This window comes from Lytechinus variegatus, chromosome 6 (assembly GCF_018143015.1).
Source record: "Lytechinus variegatus isolate NC3 chromosome 6, Lvar_3.0, whole genome shotgun sequence".
Classification (NCBI taxonomy): domain Eukaryota; kingdom Metazoa; phylum Echinodermata; class Echinoidea; order Temnopleuroida; family Toxopneustidae; genus Lytechinus; species Lytechinus variegatus.
In genome coordinates, this window is record NC_054745.1 from 9,860,319 (window position 1) to 9,879,490 (window position 19,172).

Sequence of the window (19,172 nt, forward strand, 5' to 3'; positions counted from 1 at the left end):
CTATCAGAACCAGTTCCCAGAGTGCTCTCTTTGACTTGTGATGATTTGGAGGTTGTTGAAGGTGTCTTGCTGACGTCACCACACATGAGGACTTTACACAGACTCCAAACCCGCTTATTGACCGTGAAAGCAAATTCCAATGTGACTAGACGGATGGCACCGTTCAAATATACATGTTTGCTAAACATATTCAAATCTTTAAAGTAGGCATACATCGTAAACAAAGGTTATTTTTTTCTTGATAAACTGAAAGCTTGCTACGTAGCAGTAGCCTTGTGTATGTGGGTTTATCATGACGGAATGTTTGTCATAAAGATAACAGAACTTGGATAATAACAAAAATATTTGTGAAAGTTTGAGGAAAATCCATCAAAGATTAAGAAGGTTATCAGAAATTAAAGGCTATGGATTTGTGACGTCAAGCACGAGCAGATGCCCCATGTGTTTGGTTATATAAAATGCATGTATTTCCATTTTTCGTGATTTATATATTTTTTTTCTTCTTTAGCGGGTGTGAAACGATTTTCCCACTGATTTACTGAAGCTCAATAAAAAACATGTTAAATTTTCTGAGAAAATGACTTTAATCGATTTTTACAATAAGATATGTACAAAAGCTGCTCGCATATGACGTCACATACCAAATAATTAAAATTCTAATAACTTTTTATTCTTTCGTGGATTCTCATCAAACGTTCAGCAATATCTTCAAAAACAAGTTTTCTGCTATTTCTACAATTAAAATTTTTGTCAAAGTGAACTTGAATTTCAATGGTCGGCTAATGGAATTACTTTGTACATGTGTGTGCATGGTTTTCTATAAATTTGAATGACTTTGTAGAAAGACATAACTGGAGTGACATTAATGGTCGTTGCTACCATAGAACAGGTCTAGTCTGCATGTAGGCGCAGACCCTGATTTTAACTTGGATCAACAAGTGTGCCTCCAAGCAAAGACTAGCATATCCAAAACTTGCTGTTCCATTACATTACACAAAGCATAAGTAGGCTGCACATTCAGACCAGTAACTCGAGTGAAGAGATTGCCCAGCAGACTAACATGCCCGTACCCTAGTTCTCAACAGACGTGGTATTTGCACAAGCCCGTCTTAGACTCATCACGGGAATTAGCAAGCGCCATGATCAAAACTTAGTAAACGAAAACATTAAAAATACGTAAATATCTGTATAAAAAACGCATAACATCATGAAGCAGGCTATAAATAAATTGAATAATACTTGTCTGTCAAATGCTTTTAAGCTCTAAAAACTCTGCTGCATGCATACAACTATAGGCTTTAACTATATACTTCTATCAAATTCTAAATTCATATCAGCCAACACAAGCTTTCATGGACAACTGCGGGTGAAAACAATGGTTCAATTGTTATAATAATCATACTACCTTTTCCCCGTCTGTAAATATATCATGATTTATAACACTTCATTTTCAAATGATTATCTACAAGAATGTACAAGGATAATTATAAAATGGCACTTCAACACATGGTAAACAAATTCAGATATCAGCAATAAAGGTATAGAGTTAACGTTTTCAAAAAGTACCTTTGACCGACTGATTAATTGTGGACATGTAAAACTGCACGTGTGGGCATGTCTGTTTCCTATCGATCTGAAAAAAAACATGTAGGTCTACATTATGAAAACATTGAATTCGGATAATCACTATCTATATCATTGAAGTCTGATAAAAGAATATAGGCTAAGCTCACAATAAAGTATATCATGATTAAAATGACCTCAAGTCCCCCCCCCCAAAAAAAAAGAAATAACCAAAACTTAAAATTCCTGTGTTTAATTGGTCATGTGAATAATGAGCCATAAACCCACTGATATTAGATTAAAATCGGTGTGTATCTTAGTATTTTTCGTGCAATATCTTTTCGACGTTCAAAAGGATGAAACTTTAGAGGTTTGTCAGTGGATCACAACTGGCCTGTCTAACAAAACGTAATGAAAAGGGACAACAAACACTTGATGATATACCATTATTTTATATGACTTGAAATGAAGCATACGAGGTGAAATGAGAAGCAAATCAACGTATTAATTTCATTTCATTCATAGTTGCTCTTAAAACCACGCCATTTATTCATCAAAAGAATTATGTATCCATCACCAACATAAGAAAGTTTTTGAATAAGCTATCATATCTTTTCTATTCTACCACATTCGTAATTAATATCTAGTTGAAAAACAGCTTTTAATAGGTAAATAAATTATGTCAAAGTTATACAAATCCCCACCAAACTATTTCTAGCTATACAGAAACACCCAAATACATAACTTTATTTCTAAATATAAACACTGATTCTGCAGAAAGCGTTTTTCTTGAGATTTGAGAAGAAACGGAAAAACAGATTTATTATATTTTCACCAAAAAAAAAAATTGTTGAAAAAGTATGTACCTCAAGTGTTTCTATCATATTTTTTTAATTGGTTTGTATAACACATTGAAATTTCCTGTAACTAGTTCTAGTCTGGTGGAGTGGGGGAGGGGGTATCATCAGGAATGGCGGCAACAGATTTTTATTGCGACACATCTTTTTGAAAAAAATATTCAACTAGCATAATTGTCTGCAAGGGAGATTGGTGAAAAAGTGAGGAAAGTTTCTCTTTATCTGATTTGAAAAAAATTCTGGGGGCGAGGTCAAATTTCCCAGTCCGCCCCTCCCCTATTGTCGCCTGTGCGAGACAGTTCTTTCTTTCAAAGTAAAGAAAAACGTGTATGGTAGCTAGTTCACTATTTTTGCATTAATATGATTACGTGTTTGTGGTATGCAGTTATTGTCCACGACTATACATAAGATGAAAAAAAAACAACAACAAACTTTTGATATATAGGAGCAAACCCCCTTTCAGTTCGTAGCACAATGAAGTAACAATTTGGAGGTGTGAGCTTTATATGCAGACTTGTTAAAAATTTTCGAGGGAGCAAAGTCTGACTAAAAAGGCCCTTGATAAAACAATGTAGGCAAAGCAGCTATTTTTCTTAAAATTTTCCAGTCTTGTTGTGAACTTAAAATAAAATATCCAACCACTTTTTTTTTATTCGTTGACAGACTTCAAAAGTATACAATTGTGCTAAATTATTCATTATCAACTGTCGGAAATAAGTTGACACGATCAGACATAAACACCAGTAGACGCAATAAAACCCCAATTGCTGCCCATTTAATTGTTAATAATCATTCCAAAGATGATATTAATTTCGTAGGAATAGAACTTATCAGAAAATAAACACCAAGAATCATATTGGATTATGAAACTTAAGACACTTAAAACGGCATCAATATAGAGAAATAAATATTTTCTAATTTACCTCAATCGTGTGTCACATTTTTACATCGGTGTCACTAATTTAATGATATCAATTTATGATACCTAACAGGTATCTTCTTCATGTGTCTAATTGTTCTTTTGGTCGAATTACTTTTTTGTTAATTATTTATTGATTAATTAATTAATTTATTTATTCATTCATTCATCTGTCTAATGAGGTTATGGAATTTATTCAACTTTATCATAATTCATTCAAGAGCATTAATTTATGATTTTAACGCAAACTTGGATGCTGAATCCCTTTTGTATTTTTCAAGCCACTTCTGACGAAATCTTCATAAAGACGAAAGTTCCTGCGTCATCTACTGAGTTGATCTCATCTCATTATAATCTATTTTTAAAGCTACACCTGGGCCTCTTTATTGTAGCATACCCCCTATCCCTCCCGCAAAAATAAAATGAAACAAAAATTGAAATTAATAAATCAATAAAAATTAAAAACGTGAAATAAGAAGGAAAAAAATAAAATCGAAATTTCTTGATCTTTGTCAACGGCAGTCATCATCAGTTATTAGTCAATCGTCATATCCACTCTGGGGTCATCTACATCTTTGCTCCTCGTGAAGGACCTACTATCAGAACCAGTTATCAGAGTGCTCTCTTTGACTTGTGATGATTTGGAGGTTGTTGAAGGTGTCTTGCTGACGTCACCGCACATGAAGACTTTACACAGAGTCCAAACCCGCTTATTGACCGTGAAAGCAAGGAAGATGTACACACCTGCTTGAGAGAACCAACAACAAATGAACACGTGTGGTAAACAAACAGTAATAACAATAATGAAACTCACTTGTAGGCAGTACACATGTCACGAGAAATACTAACGTAGTGTTCGCCATAGTCCCGAATGGAACATAAATATCAATCAATTATTTCACTTGCGAAGAAGTGTATAAAAGAGCTCTGGGTGGATAGTGCAATTACGGTTATAGTAACTAATAAAACTGGCACACAATGACACCCCCTAATGTCCCAATCCGCCCATACGAACACACACCATACAAAAACTCACATCCACCCTGACACACACACAGTCAGGCGTACACGTACTTTTCCAAATGTTACAATTACCGACACACCTTTTTCAGATCACACAAATACACTTTTTATACACCCGTCCTAGACAGGACATATTATGATATCACGCTCGGTGTCCGTCCGTCTATGCGTCTGTCTGTCCGTCTGTTAACCTTTCATTGTAAATGCGATATCTTCACTTCAACTTAACCTAGGCTCATATGGCTTGGAGTGTATGATCAGGCGCGGATCCTGTATGGAGTGGGGGGGGGGGGACCAAATTCGACCTGATTTTGGCGCCCCTGTGTACTTTTCGGTAAAATGACAGCCCCTCCCTCCCAAGGCAATCATAAGTGCCTTAAAGCATGTTAAAATATCTTATTTCATAGGCACATGAAGAAAAAGCAATTGAATAATGGTTTTATAATGATGTGTTCATGAAAAAATGTAATATTACTTTAAAAAACGAATCAATGCGAGCGTGAAGCTTTCTATTTTAACCATTTGATGCTTTTAATCTCATTTAACTTCTCATCAGAATTATGTGAGAGTGAGCCAGGCGCGGATCCAGGATTTTTGAGGGGCCCTAATTTCAAGTCAAGTAATAATCGTGCCAAAATATTGTTTCCCGTTGCCGAATCGATAATGTATAGTTACTTCACACAGAAACCTCTCTTGCATTGTACATGCATACTTCGTTCTCCTGGGTACTCACATTTTTTTTCTACTATTTGTTTCAGGCCTTGAAAAAATCTTACGGGGATGACGCCCCTGTATCGCCGCGTATGAACACGGGTTGTGCAATAACTAAATTGTATATTCGGCATGAAAGAAAATTAATGTTTTATTTTGGGTAATATATTCTTGAAAAGATATACATGCTTTTTATTATAGAGTTGAGGTAGACTCGTTAGTCAGCACTCAGCATTTACTAATTAGGAGTACACTGCCTACTTAGATCTGTAAGTGTTTGGACATATCATATAATATTTTGTTATTCGCTTGAAATCCATTCAAAACAGCGAGTTGTATTGTCAATCCTATTCAACATACATTGGCTCTTCCGCTCTTGCAACAATCATATCAGCATTATTATTATTATTATATCAAGTACTAAAGGGTTCTGTATCTTATGATCTTGCTCAAATTGTATATATTTCAAATATATTTTCAAAAGAAATAGAAAATAAAACTAAAGATAACTATGCTGTAAAAATATACTTCATTGGCAATGACTATATAAATATGAAAACAATGGTCTCAAGTTCGCATCATTTTGGACGATAAGTTCTTATCTCTCTCTTTCATACAATACAAGTGAAACGTGAATTACAAGGTCCCATGTATCTTGTATACATCAACTATTTCAGGATTTAACAATAAATGTAAATGATAGCAATGTAGTTTAGGCCTGAGTAAATCCAAGTAATAGTTTCAGTGGAATTCGTTAAAAAAATCACAATGTGATTTCCCACTTAAGGTTGGAAACGAAAAGATGTCGTATCATCAACCGTATCTAGCTGTCGTTTACGTATTACTATACATGAAACAAATATATAGGAACGATATTAAAGATAAATTCCAGTTTTGGTAATGATCTCAAAATGAATTTTTACAAAATCTAATAAAATGACCACCCAAGTGTCCGTTTGTATGAATAAAAAAATATGTGCCAAAGGATTCTGGAAGAAATTGTGTATTTGTTGAGAAATAAGCAAAATAAGCGCGGATTCGGTCACTTCCGTTGGGTCTTTATTTCAGCAAAAATAATACACTGTCCCACGTGTGCCTAGTGTGTTGGTGATCGTCAGTGTGAACATTTTTCAGCGTAGATTTCAATATTTCACTAAGTTTAGTTTATGTAACTGAACCAGATCTAGATCCTCGATGATATACTGACAATTAAGCCTGTGTTTCAGTGCTTACTGCAACTAATGGCATTTCTATTTAACCATAGAATTATTTAAGAAAAAAACCCATCCGAAACTCTCACCATTACGATAAAAGTTTCATTTATTCATTTTACTCATTGCAAATAAACGTCAACATTTATGTAAATAATATATATGAATATGCCCATTCACAATTGAGTTCACATGGTGGGATACTGCACATCCTATTTCAGAATATGACATGCGTTGTGGTATGAATGTCTACCCATCTAGAACATGCAAAACGTTTACTAGTAACTAGTGACTTTACTACTAGACCGATTTGCAAACGGCTTTCCAATTGAGAAATAACAACAGAACATTCACCTAAGAATATAAATCCTCATTTGTTCGGATAAATATCAAGAGTATCAGTACAAAATGTAAACAGTGTCAGTATAAAATGTAATTTTAAATTAACAGAAATGTCAAAGAAATTCGGTTATTCAATCTGCTCAGATTAAATAATAATACTCTCACTAATGCTAAAGTTATATAATTGTTGATCGTGTATCCCATTCACCGTCCAATTGAAACATAGGACCTATACATATTATTTTTCACTTGGGATTACTGGCTTAAGTGTTGCAAGCAATATAAAAACAACAGTTAAATCAGACGCTTCTCATACATTTGTAAAAGTGCAGAGTGCTTCCCTTCATGCAAGAAAAATTCACAACTTTCAGCCTTTTTAAACAAGAGCGACTTTTGTTAGGAATAGATTTATGGAGTGCTCAGCTTGTGAAGCTCACGAATTACTCATTACAATATTGACGAAATGCCTACGTGCCCGTACTAAAACATATTACAAAACATGATTTTTGTCTCGCCTACACAGCAGAGCGAGACAATCATTGGCGCCTCTTTTTGACGATGGGGACGGCGTCAACACTGAAATCTTAACCAAAATTAAGTTTTTGAAATGTCATAGTTCATGAAACTTGGAAACAAGGGTAATAAAGTATCGCGGATTATTCTGACTACGTTTATTTAAGGTCACATGACCAAGATCAAAGGAATTTAGGGTTAATGCAGGCCTGGGTCAATGAACTTAGAAAATGTTGGGAGAATGAACATCGAAATCTTACCAAAATTAATTTTTTGAAATGTCGACATCAATAGTTTATGGATCTACTAGTAATTCAAGAAATTTAGAAATAAAAACTATCAAATATCCACTTGCTCTACGTTAAGCGTTTTACTTGTTGTACATCATCAATGGATCATCATAGGATCATCAATGACACAGGAAAGCCTCATCTTTCGAGGATGGGAAGTGGCGAAATCCTTGACAACTTTTTCAATGTCGACTTCAAGGTATCTATGTAGCAACATCATTGCCAGCCCATTCAGTCTCACCTCTCTCTCTCTTTCCCCTTTTCATCTCCCTTTTCCTTCCCCCTCTTCCCTTTTGCTTCTTTACTTTCCCCCGTTCCTCTCTCTTTTTTCTCCTCTTCCTTCCCCCTCTTCATCTCTCTTTCCCCCTTCTTCTTTTCCCCTTTCTCTTTTCTTCTTTCCTCCTTCCGCTTTTTTTTCTCATTTTCCTTTCATCTTCTCTCCTTCCCTCTTTTCTCTCCCCCTTTTCCTCTCTCTTTTTCTTCCCTTCTTACTTTCTTCTGTTTCTTTTCTTTTCCATCTTCCCCTCCTTTTTTTCTATTTCTTCCCTCTTTTGTTTCAGCCGAAGGGGGGGGGGGGCAGGGGAATCCGCGCCTGTGTATGATACCAGCATGGATCCCAGGAAGCTTATCCATTTCGAGGTCAAAATGACAAAGGTCAAGGTCACAGTGACATGTTTTCATTTTACCCTTCTGTAGCCCTTGAGGGCAGAAGGTCAAAGATGAACTCGCCATCTTCCACTTCTCTTGAATAATAACATGAACTGTACCCTTCTGACATACTGCACTTCACCTTATGGAGGATTGTAGGAGACAGTAGTAGAAGAAGCCAAGAAGAAGAAGAAGTAGACGATGAAGAAGAGAATTTAACGAAGAATTAAAAAGCTACAATGATGAAGAAGTTTAAATAAGAAGAGGAAGATGATGAGGAAGATGAAGAAGAATAAAAAAGATCAAGCAGAAATAACATTAACCTTACCTTGGAGTCCGTTGAACACAATGAAGAGATACCAAAGAGCGTTAATTCCAGAGAAAGGAATAATGAATGCAGTAATCCATGTAAACCCCATCAAAGTTGATACCTAGGTATCAAATAGGTAATATGAATTCATACTCGATAGACAGATATACAGATTCCAGCTTAATTAATAGAGACTATGTGATTACTTAAATGGAGTCTATGAAGTGATTGTTTTATAATTGACCCAAGCAGGAGGGAAAAATGGTTTCTGGCTTTGGAACTAAATTTCAAAACATGTTATTACTTTGCACTTTGTGGGAAATTCTTCATTTCACTTCATTTTCTTTCCATGAAAAGATGAACACAACGCGGGGGGGGGGCACTTCTATTGACAAGTGGATACCATGCGCGGCCATGGGGTCTCAAAAATCACCCTAAAAGCGTATTTCCATATTCTGAAAATTCACCCATTACCAAGTATCGGCGCGTGAAACCCTACTCTTACAAAGAATTGGAAACGAAACTGTACCCTTGGGAAGTATTCCCTGAATGGACACCCTAAACAAGTACAGTGATATTTTAATAAATGTTATATCACGGACGTCGGTCACCGGTATTATCTTTACATACATTGGGTTCATTATACGACCCCACCTCGCGCAAATCGGACTCTAATCACGTAGTGTTTGGGCAAAAAGTACATCCTTTTTAAGACACTTATACTTAAATTTAATACCCCCTCAAATTTGACCCTAAACACCTATAGCTTTCCTAACGAAATAGATACCCTTTTTTCTTTATTTTAGCGTTTTGACACCCTTATTACGTTACGTACGTAACGTGCTCTATCTTGAAAAAGACATCCATTTTACATGTTTTTGGTCGCGCATGGTATCCACTCGTCAATGTAAGTGCCCCCTCCTTGTCTAGACAGTCATGTGGACATACATGTGGTATTCGATATGATATGCTAAACCTATTTTACTTCAATTACATGGGTGACCTGAAGAGCCAATCGAAAACAATCAGGTATGTCTTTCCTTTAAAGTTTCCTTTTTATTTTCAAATATTCTTGGGCAGAAATGAAGACGCCTGTGAGTTTCTTACTGAGATTTTTTGTAAAGTGTACAAAAGTGATCAGGGCCTGGTTAAGCATGCCAAGATATACGTTATGCGTACCTTGATATAAATCTTCAGTAGGTTAAATCTCTCCTGGAAGCTTGGTCGCATGTTTTTCCTCCCGACCTTCTTAGCATTCTGATGTCCCTTCCAGATACCAAGGGCGGTGTGAAAGAAGAGGATCACATTAATTGCCAAAAGTATTGCCATTGGGATACCGAATGCCATGAACCTCATGAAATCATCACCAACCCAACAAAGACCACCATATGAATAATCCAGCACTTCCGAATGGGTGATAGCGTCAATGCAGATACAAGGGATGACTACACAAAATGACACACCCGGGATGTAGACTAGGTACCTAATGAGTGACTTTAGACTCGTCTGCGCAAAGTTGAAGCTCCTGTTGTAACCAAACGTGTGGTGTAAATCGAAGGCAAGGCAATTGGTAGTGGCGAATACAGCTAACCAGCAAAAATGGGTAGTTGCAGAGACAACCTTACAGAGGATGGGAAAGGGGTACGCATATGAACCAACAACTGTCAGAAGTTGAGCAAGGAACAGGAACATACAAAGGAACATCATGAGTTTGTTATTGGTCAATTTCCGAAGAGATGGAAACATGATGTGAGTGGAGAGAGTCACTACCAAAGAAATGAGGGAGACAGTCACGCAAACAGTACTTAGAATGCTCTGAGAGTCCGAGTACTGTAGAAACTCCACGGAAGAGGTGATATTTATAACACCGCTATTCTCTGATGAAAATGAACACACTTGAATGTTTCCAGTTTTACTTATCCAAAATTCAGATTCATTGAATTGCATGCCAGACACCAAATGGACCAGGATTGTTTGATTCTCAGTTTGAAGCTGACGGAATTCCGAAGCATTCATTGTGATAATTGGACAAGAAAGAGTCACTGATACTGGATCGGTAGCATTTTCCATGCGGTCAACACAAAACTGGACTACTTCTCTTATAGAATCCGTCGCATTGACATGCCAACGTTGCAACTGCGCCATTCTTCTCACTTCAACAGATTTATATTTCTGTGCTGCATGATGTCCTCTGAATGTCAGATGAGTTTTTTTATTCAAGGCGACCTCGGAGACATCTTGGCCGTATTTCGCATCCATCCATCCAAAATGACAAGGCATGTCTTCATCACTGCAATACAACTGGAACTGCAATATCGACGCTCCACATAAATCACCTCTTGAGGAAGTATTAATTAGTTTAACCAAGGTGGAATATGACATGTCGACTTGCACCTCAACCGTCATTTTTGAATTCACATCCTGTGCGATACACTGATCCACGTCAGGGTAAACACGGACTAAAGAAAGTTCATCCAAGGATATCCCAAGGAATTCTGTGAGGCACTTCATCACACCATGATTTTCTTGAAATAATTCACATTCTCTGATTGAATTGTTCAAGCCACCAAATTCAATTACAACACGATTTCCATTACACTCGACAGCCCAGGTACACTCACCGTTAAGAAGAGATAAGCCGTTTCTGCACGAAAGATAACGGCATATCCCCGACAGGATGTCAAAGACAGCTCCTTCTTCGCATTCCACGGTTTCCTGCTGGACAAAACTCTCATCAACTTTGAAATGGATGCCGTCATTACCTTTAAAATCTACCAAAAGTGTGATTGGGAACCCTATAGGTGTCGTCCCCAACCCGCGGACATAATGGAAACAAGAAGTGAACTCTGAATAGTGACGATCTGGAAGATTACACTTGAGACAGTATTCATTGAAAAAATATGGCATTGTCTTGGAAAGTGTCAAAGGTGCCCGCAACCCTAAACCCACACAAGCATCAGCAATCGCATCATCTGCAAACTCTTCTGGACAACTTCTGACTTCGTTGAAGCATTCTCGATATGCAGGGGTACTCCTTAACGAAAAATTATTTTCGAATGTATAATTGCACACCCCTCTCTTGATTCTATCCAGCATTTCATCAGTATCTGAAGGCGGAACAGAGCCATCACTGCAGTTGAAAAGAAGAGGCCAAGATGTGAGGTTGGCTGGTTGAAAACCATGACAGATGGCACAATAGACATTTCTGAAAGTCGCCCTGTGCTCAAGAGACACTGGCACAACTGTCAGTAGGTCATTGGTGAAAGAAGCAGTGTCTTCACACCTTGCCTGGGTGTCTGAACTATTCCACTTTGATGGGCAACGGGTGACAAACCAATAACTCGCAGTATTTGCCTTAACGCATGAAAGCATGTTGGGGCGAACCGAATCAGGCAGTTCTATGGTTTCCAGGTTATGATCACCAACAAAGCCAGATATTCCCACACCAACTCCAAATCCAAAGCTGAACCCTCTAGTGTCCCTGTTTTTGCACAGAGATTCGTAGTCCCAACAACAATCTTCAAAATGCTCGCATAAGTTGTCGCAGCTGCAGGTGGAGAACGTGGCGACAAAATTACAACCAAGTTTCGAACATGAATGGTAGTCGTTACAGATTCCGATCGTCATGTTTGTATTGTTGGCTTGAATGTATTCAATAGAATCTCGTAACCACCATTGAACTGTAAAAAAATGACAAATATGATTAAATATTGAGTTGCAGGTCAACATAGCATAATTTCCTAAAGAACATATACATCTTTGCCGGGTTCAGCTGGTAATGTCTAACAATCAATTCATTACTCTTTTCAAATTGGACATAAAATTCATTTCAATAAAATTCGGTAGATATTCTAGTCATGAAGAAAATAAACAGAATATACAGTTAAAATTGCAATCTGTGCTGTAGTAATGGTTGTACACTTCACCTTTAACGCATATGCTACATGGAAACATAAAGAGGATTTTTTAAAAAGTTAAAAGAAAGTGTAAGTGGCAGATACATTAGAGTTTGAAGATAAAATGTGAAAAATAATACGAGCCTTATGAAAATTTAAATATGAAAAGAACATTGTGTTTAGATTAACGGTTTCCAGATTTTATATTTATCATGCTGGTAGTGCCATTGCAATACAACCGCTAAGAAATACAGGTTCAAAATTGAGCCACTAGAGGTTGATCAATGCAATAGCAGCACCCCAAGGCTTCAAAAATTTAACCCCTAATTTGGGTTTAAAAAATCGAATCCCTAATTGGGGTTCAAAATGTTTTCCCTCCCTTTGGACTCAAAACTGCTCCATGAGTGGTGAAATCTATAAGTACTCAGGGTTCATTTCAACATCCCAACGGTTCAAATTTGCACCCTTAAAGGTTTATTTTTGCAACTTTTAGGGTGCATTTTCCACCATATTAAATCATAGAGTTCTTTTTGAGACAGCCACCCTAAATAACAAGACCATCGAGACTTATTCACTTGCTGTTTCTCTATCGCGGTGATTTTTTTTACCTTAGTTAGGGGTCGAACCCGTTTTGATGTATCTGCAGATAAGATTCTTCCCACTTTGTCAGCCAGTAGTACTGATAGCGGAAGAGGTTTTCTAGCGATTTTGAGCCAATACTTTAAATAGAGTAGGCTTTCACATCCTTACTGATTAATTAAACCGATGTCTATGGACAATTACACGCAAAATTTGACAGAATAAAGCCATATTTTGGTATGCATTTCCACTCTCCCATCATCTTTGTTCCATATATAGTATTTTGAACCTTCTCCATATTTTTATTTTCAATGTTGAGTGTCTGTCGCAAAGGAACCCTTTCCCCCGTTTCATTGTAAATTGGAATAATTGGATGACCTAGGCCTTCCAGTCGCGTTGACATTAGTCTGTGTACGGTTATTCTTTCTTTACAAAGACTTGTAACCTAATGTACATGTTTCGTTTACACTGATTTACGCAGAAAATTAATTGGTATTGATCATTTGATAATTTTGCTTCATTTTCTTTCTGTAACCTTTTAATCAATTCACTTTCATAACAGATATGGCTGTAACATGTAAATATAATAATGAGAATCCCTTTTCTGTAGTTTTCTTTACAAGACTAATGAAGGTTCGTGATTTAACCTTACAAATTGAACCCCAGTCCGTACAAAGTGAACCCGTATGGATATAACATTCAACCCTCGTCGAGATAGGGGTGAAAAAAGACGAAATTGGACCTTACACTGCACCTTTAATTCTTAGTGTGCAGAGTAGGGACTTTAACTGTTTATTATGATAATTTCTAGTAGTCCCATCTTCAATTGCTTTCTACTGATCTCGATTTCTTTTTCTCAATCAATATGACTATTCACTTTTTCAATAGTTATATAGCTGTATGAACAAGCCATGCAGTTACATCCAAATGAGAGAGACGATGATGTCACTCATTCACTATTTCTTTTTGTTTAATTGTTTGAATTATACAATATTTCAATTTTTACGAATGTGATGATTAGGACCTCCTTGCCTGAAGGACAAAATATTATAATAATGGAATTCCACGTGTTCAGGGAGGAATGAAACTTTATTTCACATGACAATGACGAGAAAATCAAAATATTTCATATTTCACATCATAAAATACAAAGGAAATAGTGAGTGATGTCATCAGTTCCCTCATTTGCATACGGACCGAAATGTGCATATATACTGTTTTGTAATATGAAGCTAAACTTTAAAGTGTCATAACTTTCTTATTTTACATCCGATCATGATGAAATGTCAATGTTATGCTTGTTGATTTTTCTCTTTTTATTCAAATAAGGTTTTTTGTTGGGGTGGACCTATCCTTTAAAAGAATAATAATATAACAATTGATTTGACGTAGGTTAACTCACCTTCACTGCAATTTACACCAGTGTATGCTAAATAGCAAACACATTTATAGCCAGCATCGTGATCAAAGCAATCGCTATTTTCGCTGCATGGATTCGATGCACAATTGATCCCTGTAAAGACATTAAAATGGATTCTTTGTCAACTACACTCGGTTCAAGACAATATGGATTGATATAAATCTGTATCGTAGCACTTCTGATAACAGCTCTAAATCTGAAGTCTAGATGCCAAGTTAAAGTGATCCTGGCAATATACAAACTTGTCCAAAATCTGCTCATCAAGCAAAATACGTTGTTTAGATAATGATTATATGTAATGAAACGTAGAATTTATAAAGCATCTTTTTTTATTTTGATTAAATGCTCAAGGCACTTTTTAGAAAACAACAAAGCAAAAAATTAAGGATAAGTACAAAAAAAATAATAGAGGGAAATTTCCGTCTTGAAACCTATAGTACCTACTGAGTAACAAATGCAATTTTAAGTTGCTCTTAAAGGATGGTGCAGAGGATAAGAATTGCTTGGGAAGATCACAAGGTGCGTACAGGTTGATACTGGCATCGTAGATACTTGTTTTAATCTGGTGCGGGTCCAAGGATAATTTTGGAAACTAAGCGATCCTTTATGGACAACCAATGGGAGTCTTTGAGAACAGCCTGATCTGTGGTAAGTTGATTCATTCTATCTCAGGTAATGCTTAGTGATCTAAAAGCTTGTGTATCTTTTTTGAAAATCTCCGAATTCATTGTCTAGAAATCTGAATTTTATCAACAAACTTCACACCAAAAGAGAATCTACACAAATTGTATGTCATCTATGTCTCAGTGTGATTAAGGTATGATATAAAACGTCAACACGCTGTATCATTATTAATATTTATTTATTATTATTATATTTTTGGAGGGGTAGAGATATAACACTTCCCAATTTGCCAAGTTATTGCCAAACAAAATAACTCAAAAGGCAATCTCAAAATTCTGCAGACAATGTTTTTTACAAGTGCATACCAATCGTGACCCCCCCCCCAAAAAAAAAAACTTTAAAAGGATCTCTTTTTCAAGATAGAGCACGTTAGGTACGTACCATAAAAAGGGTTTCAAAAACACTAAAGTAATGAAAAGGGGTATTTATTTGGAGAGGAATACTACTTGTTTACGGTCCAATTTGCGAGGGTATAAAAAAACTAAAATATAATTCATAGAGGATGTACGTTTAGCCCGAACACTACGTTTTGAGTCCGATTTGAGCGAGGTGTGTAGGATGGTACTCAGTAAAGCAAAGGTAAACTCGACGTTCGTGACATAATTAAGATCTTGTTTTACTTGCTTAGGGGGGTCAATTCTGGGACTACTTGCCAAGGGTACCGTTTTGTTTCCAATACTTGTTAAATATGTGGGAGGGGGGGGGGGGGGGGAGGTTCACACGCCAATACAGGGGTGCATTTTCAGAACATGGAAAATACTTGTTAAAAGGTGTTTTCGAAACCCCATGGTCACGCATGGTATCCACTCGTCAATGGAAGTGGCCCCCACTTTACCCGTTTGATTAAGTTCCATAGAGCCCCATTTCAGAGTTTCGAGAAGCACACTCCCATACAAAAATAATAAACAAATAACACCCCCCCCCCGCGGGAACGGTATGACCGAGAAATGCATACATTCCAGTAGGTTAATCGCTTTGATTGTTGTTTTTATCGCTATCGATACTTATACATTTTTGTCTCGCCCACTAGAGGTGATAGCAAGACTAAGGATCCAAATGACGTCACAAAGATTATGAAACATCACTTTGCAACAATAAGTCAGTTTTCAACCATACTTGGATTTTAGACGTATTAAGGGGACTTGCATGCTATGGTGCAGTCGTAGGTCACTTGGCAAGGTCAAAGTCATCTCGAAGTCAACACTAAAGGTCAAGTCCACCCCAGCAAAACGTTGATTTGAATAAATAGAGAAAAAATAAACTTTCATAACTAATAAAAAAGAAAGTTATGGCATTTTAAAGTTTCGCTTATTTTTTACTAAACACTGATATGCACAACTCAGTGACATGCAAATGTATCAGTCGATGATGTCCATCACTCACTATTTTATTATTTTTTTATGATTATACAATATATCCTTTTTCACAGATTTGACATTAGGGACCTACTTGACTGATTCATATTGTATTAAACATGCAAATTCCTCATATTCAGGGAGGAATTAATCACGGTTTCACTTGACAATGAGGAGAAAATCACAATAATTATATAATAAAACATTAGTTAGTGGATGATGTCATCAGTCTCCTCATTTGCATACCGACCAGGATGTGGATATAACTGTTTTGTGAAATTAAGCGAAACTTTAAAATGTCATAACTTTCTTATTTTACATCCGAATTCGATGAAATGTTCAGTGTTATGTTAGTTGGATTTTTCTCTTTTTATTCAAATGAATTTTCTTGTTGGGGGTGGGAGGGACTTGTCCTTCAAACGCTTACGTGTAAGACTCTCTTGTCCTGTATTAATGATAGAACAACCAATTATCATTAAGTTGATATTTAATCGAAAATTTCGAAATAAAATCGTAAATAAAAAACGGAAGTTAATATCCTATAATCACAATAGCTCGGCAGAATGATAAAATAGGTTAAGATAGATAAGATGGTGTGAACTAAATTTGCACACGAGATTCCAGACAACCGCTGTTGTCACATTTTGGTTTGATACCTCTGCTCGCAAAATGACGATTTTTAGATTTTTTTTGTTATTATTATTTTTTTGCGGCACTTAATCGAAAAGAAGACAGCATGTACAATGCAAGATTGAGAAATGGTACAAAATACAAATAGTTTTAGACCCTTTCTCACCCAACCAGGTAGCCTTTGGTAATTTTGTCATAAAAAAAATTGTGAAATGAACTTGCGGACGTAATTTTTTCAAATCCTTCAAAAAAAGTCAGGCAAAGGTCAGGTAAGATAATTGTATCATATGGAGGACAAAATGCAAAAAATTGCTGGTGTTTTTGTTTGAGATCTCTGCTCGCAATATTGCGATTTTTAGATGCTTGGCAAAAGTTTGGATGATCTCGGAACGGAAGCAGAAGTAAAGAAAATTTGCAGATGTTAGGGTAATCATTTCACCAATGCAGAATCATTTTTTTAGCAAGTAGAAAAATTTCTAAGACAGGGAAAACACTTAAAAAAGGGTTCGACGTGACACCTTAAGGTGCAGACTTGGGGCCTATTTCACAAATAGTTGCTATCATAGCAAGTTGCTATGATACCAACTCTGGTAGAATAGCAGCTTTTGTACGAGGCTTATTAGGGGAAATCCCCTTTCTCTCCATTTTTTTTGTTTTCAATTCAAGTCACAAGTCAGGTTAAGGTAGAAAGCACTAGCGGATCGGGGGGGGGGGGCACGGCCCGGCCGTGCCCCCCCCCCCATTTTTGAGAAGCAAAATTAGAAGATCATTTAAAGAGAATATATATATTTTTTGCTTGTTAACTTTTCGGGAGCGAAATTATTATTTAGCAACTGCAAACAGGGTCTGCAGCATAAGACTAGCCGCTGAAGCAGAGTGATTGTTCAAAGGTGATGGCTTGCAATTCTGGTAGAGTAGAAGAAAATGTTATTTTTCCTTAGGATGACATAGCATTGTTTCTCCAGTGGGTATGTTTTAGAAAAGAGAATTTATTTATATTAGCCCTATGGCAGGGAAAAGATTATTTTGAAAAAGATGATGTCTCATTATTGCCCGTCGAAATTTCACCTTCAACAAATTTTCTACCGTACAATTTTAATCCCAGTCCCACACTTGACTATTTGGGTTGGTAATGCAAGGTTGTATCAACAACAAGGCAGGCGCAGGCCACTGCTGGTGCAATGCTGTTAAAAATCACCTGAAACAAGTAAATTTGTACGCTCTATTTATGCATGAAGCATCGAAAATGACCTTAAAAGATTATTCTTGTTCATAATGGAAATTATTTTTAAGTTATCAGTGTCAACGGCGAATAACCATTCAGTGAATGGATTCAACAATGCCAACGGCCATGACTTTTTTTGAGAAAGTCACAAACCGGAAAAAAAGCAATTTATCATTTTTAGGGCAATAGGGCTTTTTTTTCAGGCCTTCAATTAAACAATTCCACATAATAGATCTACCTTCCTCTATTTTCATGATTTTTTTCCCACAAAAAAAAATCCTCTCCATTTGACTTTTTTCTTTTAAAGTCTGTCTATACTATAGTATAACCTTCCTTTTTTTCGACCAGCCCTGGGATAAACTGAAAAATTTGCTGTCTCGGAGGAATTTTTCAGCATTTTATTGTTTACGGTCGGTAGGACAAAAAAAGCATTTCTATTAGAAAGCATTACTTTAATATGTTCTTTATTCTATTAGCATTATTATCATCAGACATTGCTCTAAATATCCGTTCTCTTGTAAGAGCCCTGTGGGCACGCCTGAGCACAACATACGCCATTCTTAACAATTAAAAACCCGTTACAGTGTCAACTTGACGATCCCCCATGACCAGCGTCAAACATTTAACCCTATTTGACGCTCCATTAACCTTACTTAACGCTCCAGTAAAAAGTTGACGCTCTTACTGGAGCGTCAACTTTTTATGAAATGCGCTGCAGCGTCAAATATTAAACTTAACGCTGCAAGTGAAAATTTGACGCTGTTTTTGGACTTGACGCTGACGCTCTACCTTTATGAAATGGGCCCCTGATGTCACACTAAGCGCACCTTCAGGGTGCAACTTTGTACCTTTTTAGAAAGTGCAACTTTATTCCTTTTTAGAAAGGTGCAACTTTGTACCTTTTTTGAAAGGTGCAACTTTGTTCCTTTTTAGAAAGGTGCAACTTTGTACCTTTTTAGAAAGGTGCAACTTTGTTCCTTTTTTAGAAAGGTGCAA

The 19,172-nt window shown here is 36.5% G+C and overlaps 1 protein-coding gene across 1 annotated transcript; it reads right to left on the minus strand.

Annotated features, from left to right (window-relative positions):
- Positions 1-3,874: 3,874 nt before the first annotated feature.
- LOC121416504 lies at positions 3,875-12,028 on the minus strand. The gene is made up of 3 exons (XM_041609994.1): positions 9,567-12,028; positions 8,406-8,508; positions 3,875-4,083 (listed from the first exon to the last, which is right to left on the minus strand). The coding sequence occupies exons 1-3, from the start codon at positions 12,012-12,014 to the stop codon at positions 3,875-3,877; spliced, it is 2,760 nt and encodes a 919-aa protein (XP_041465928.1). The 5' UTR covers positions 12,015-12,028.
- Between the last annotated feature and the right edge of the window lie 7,144 nt (positions 12,029-19,172).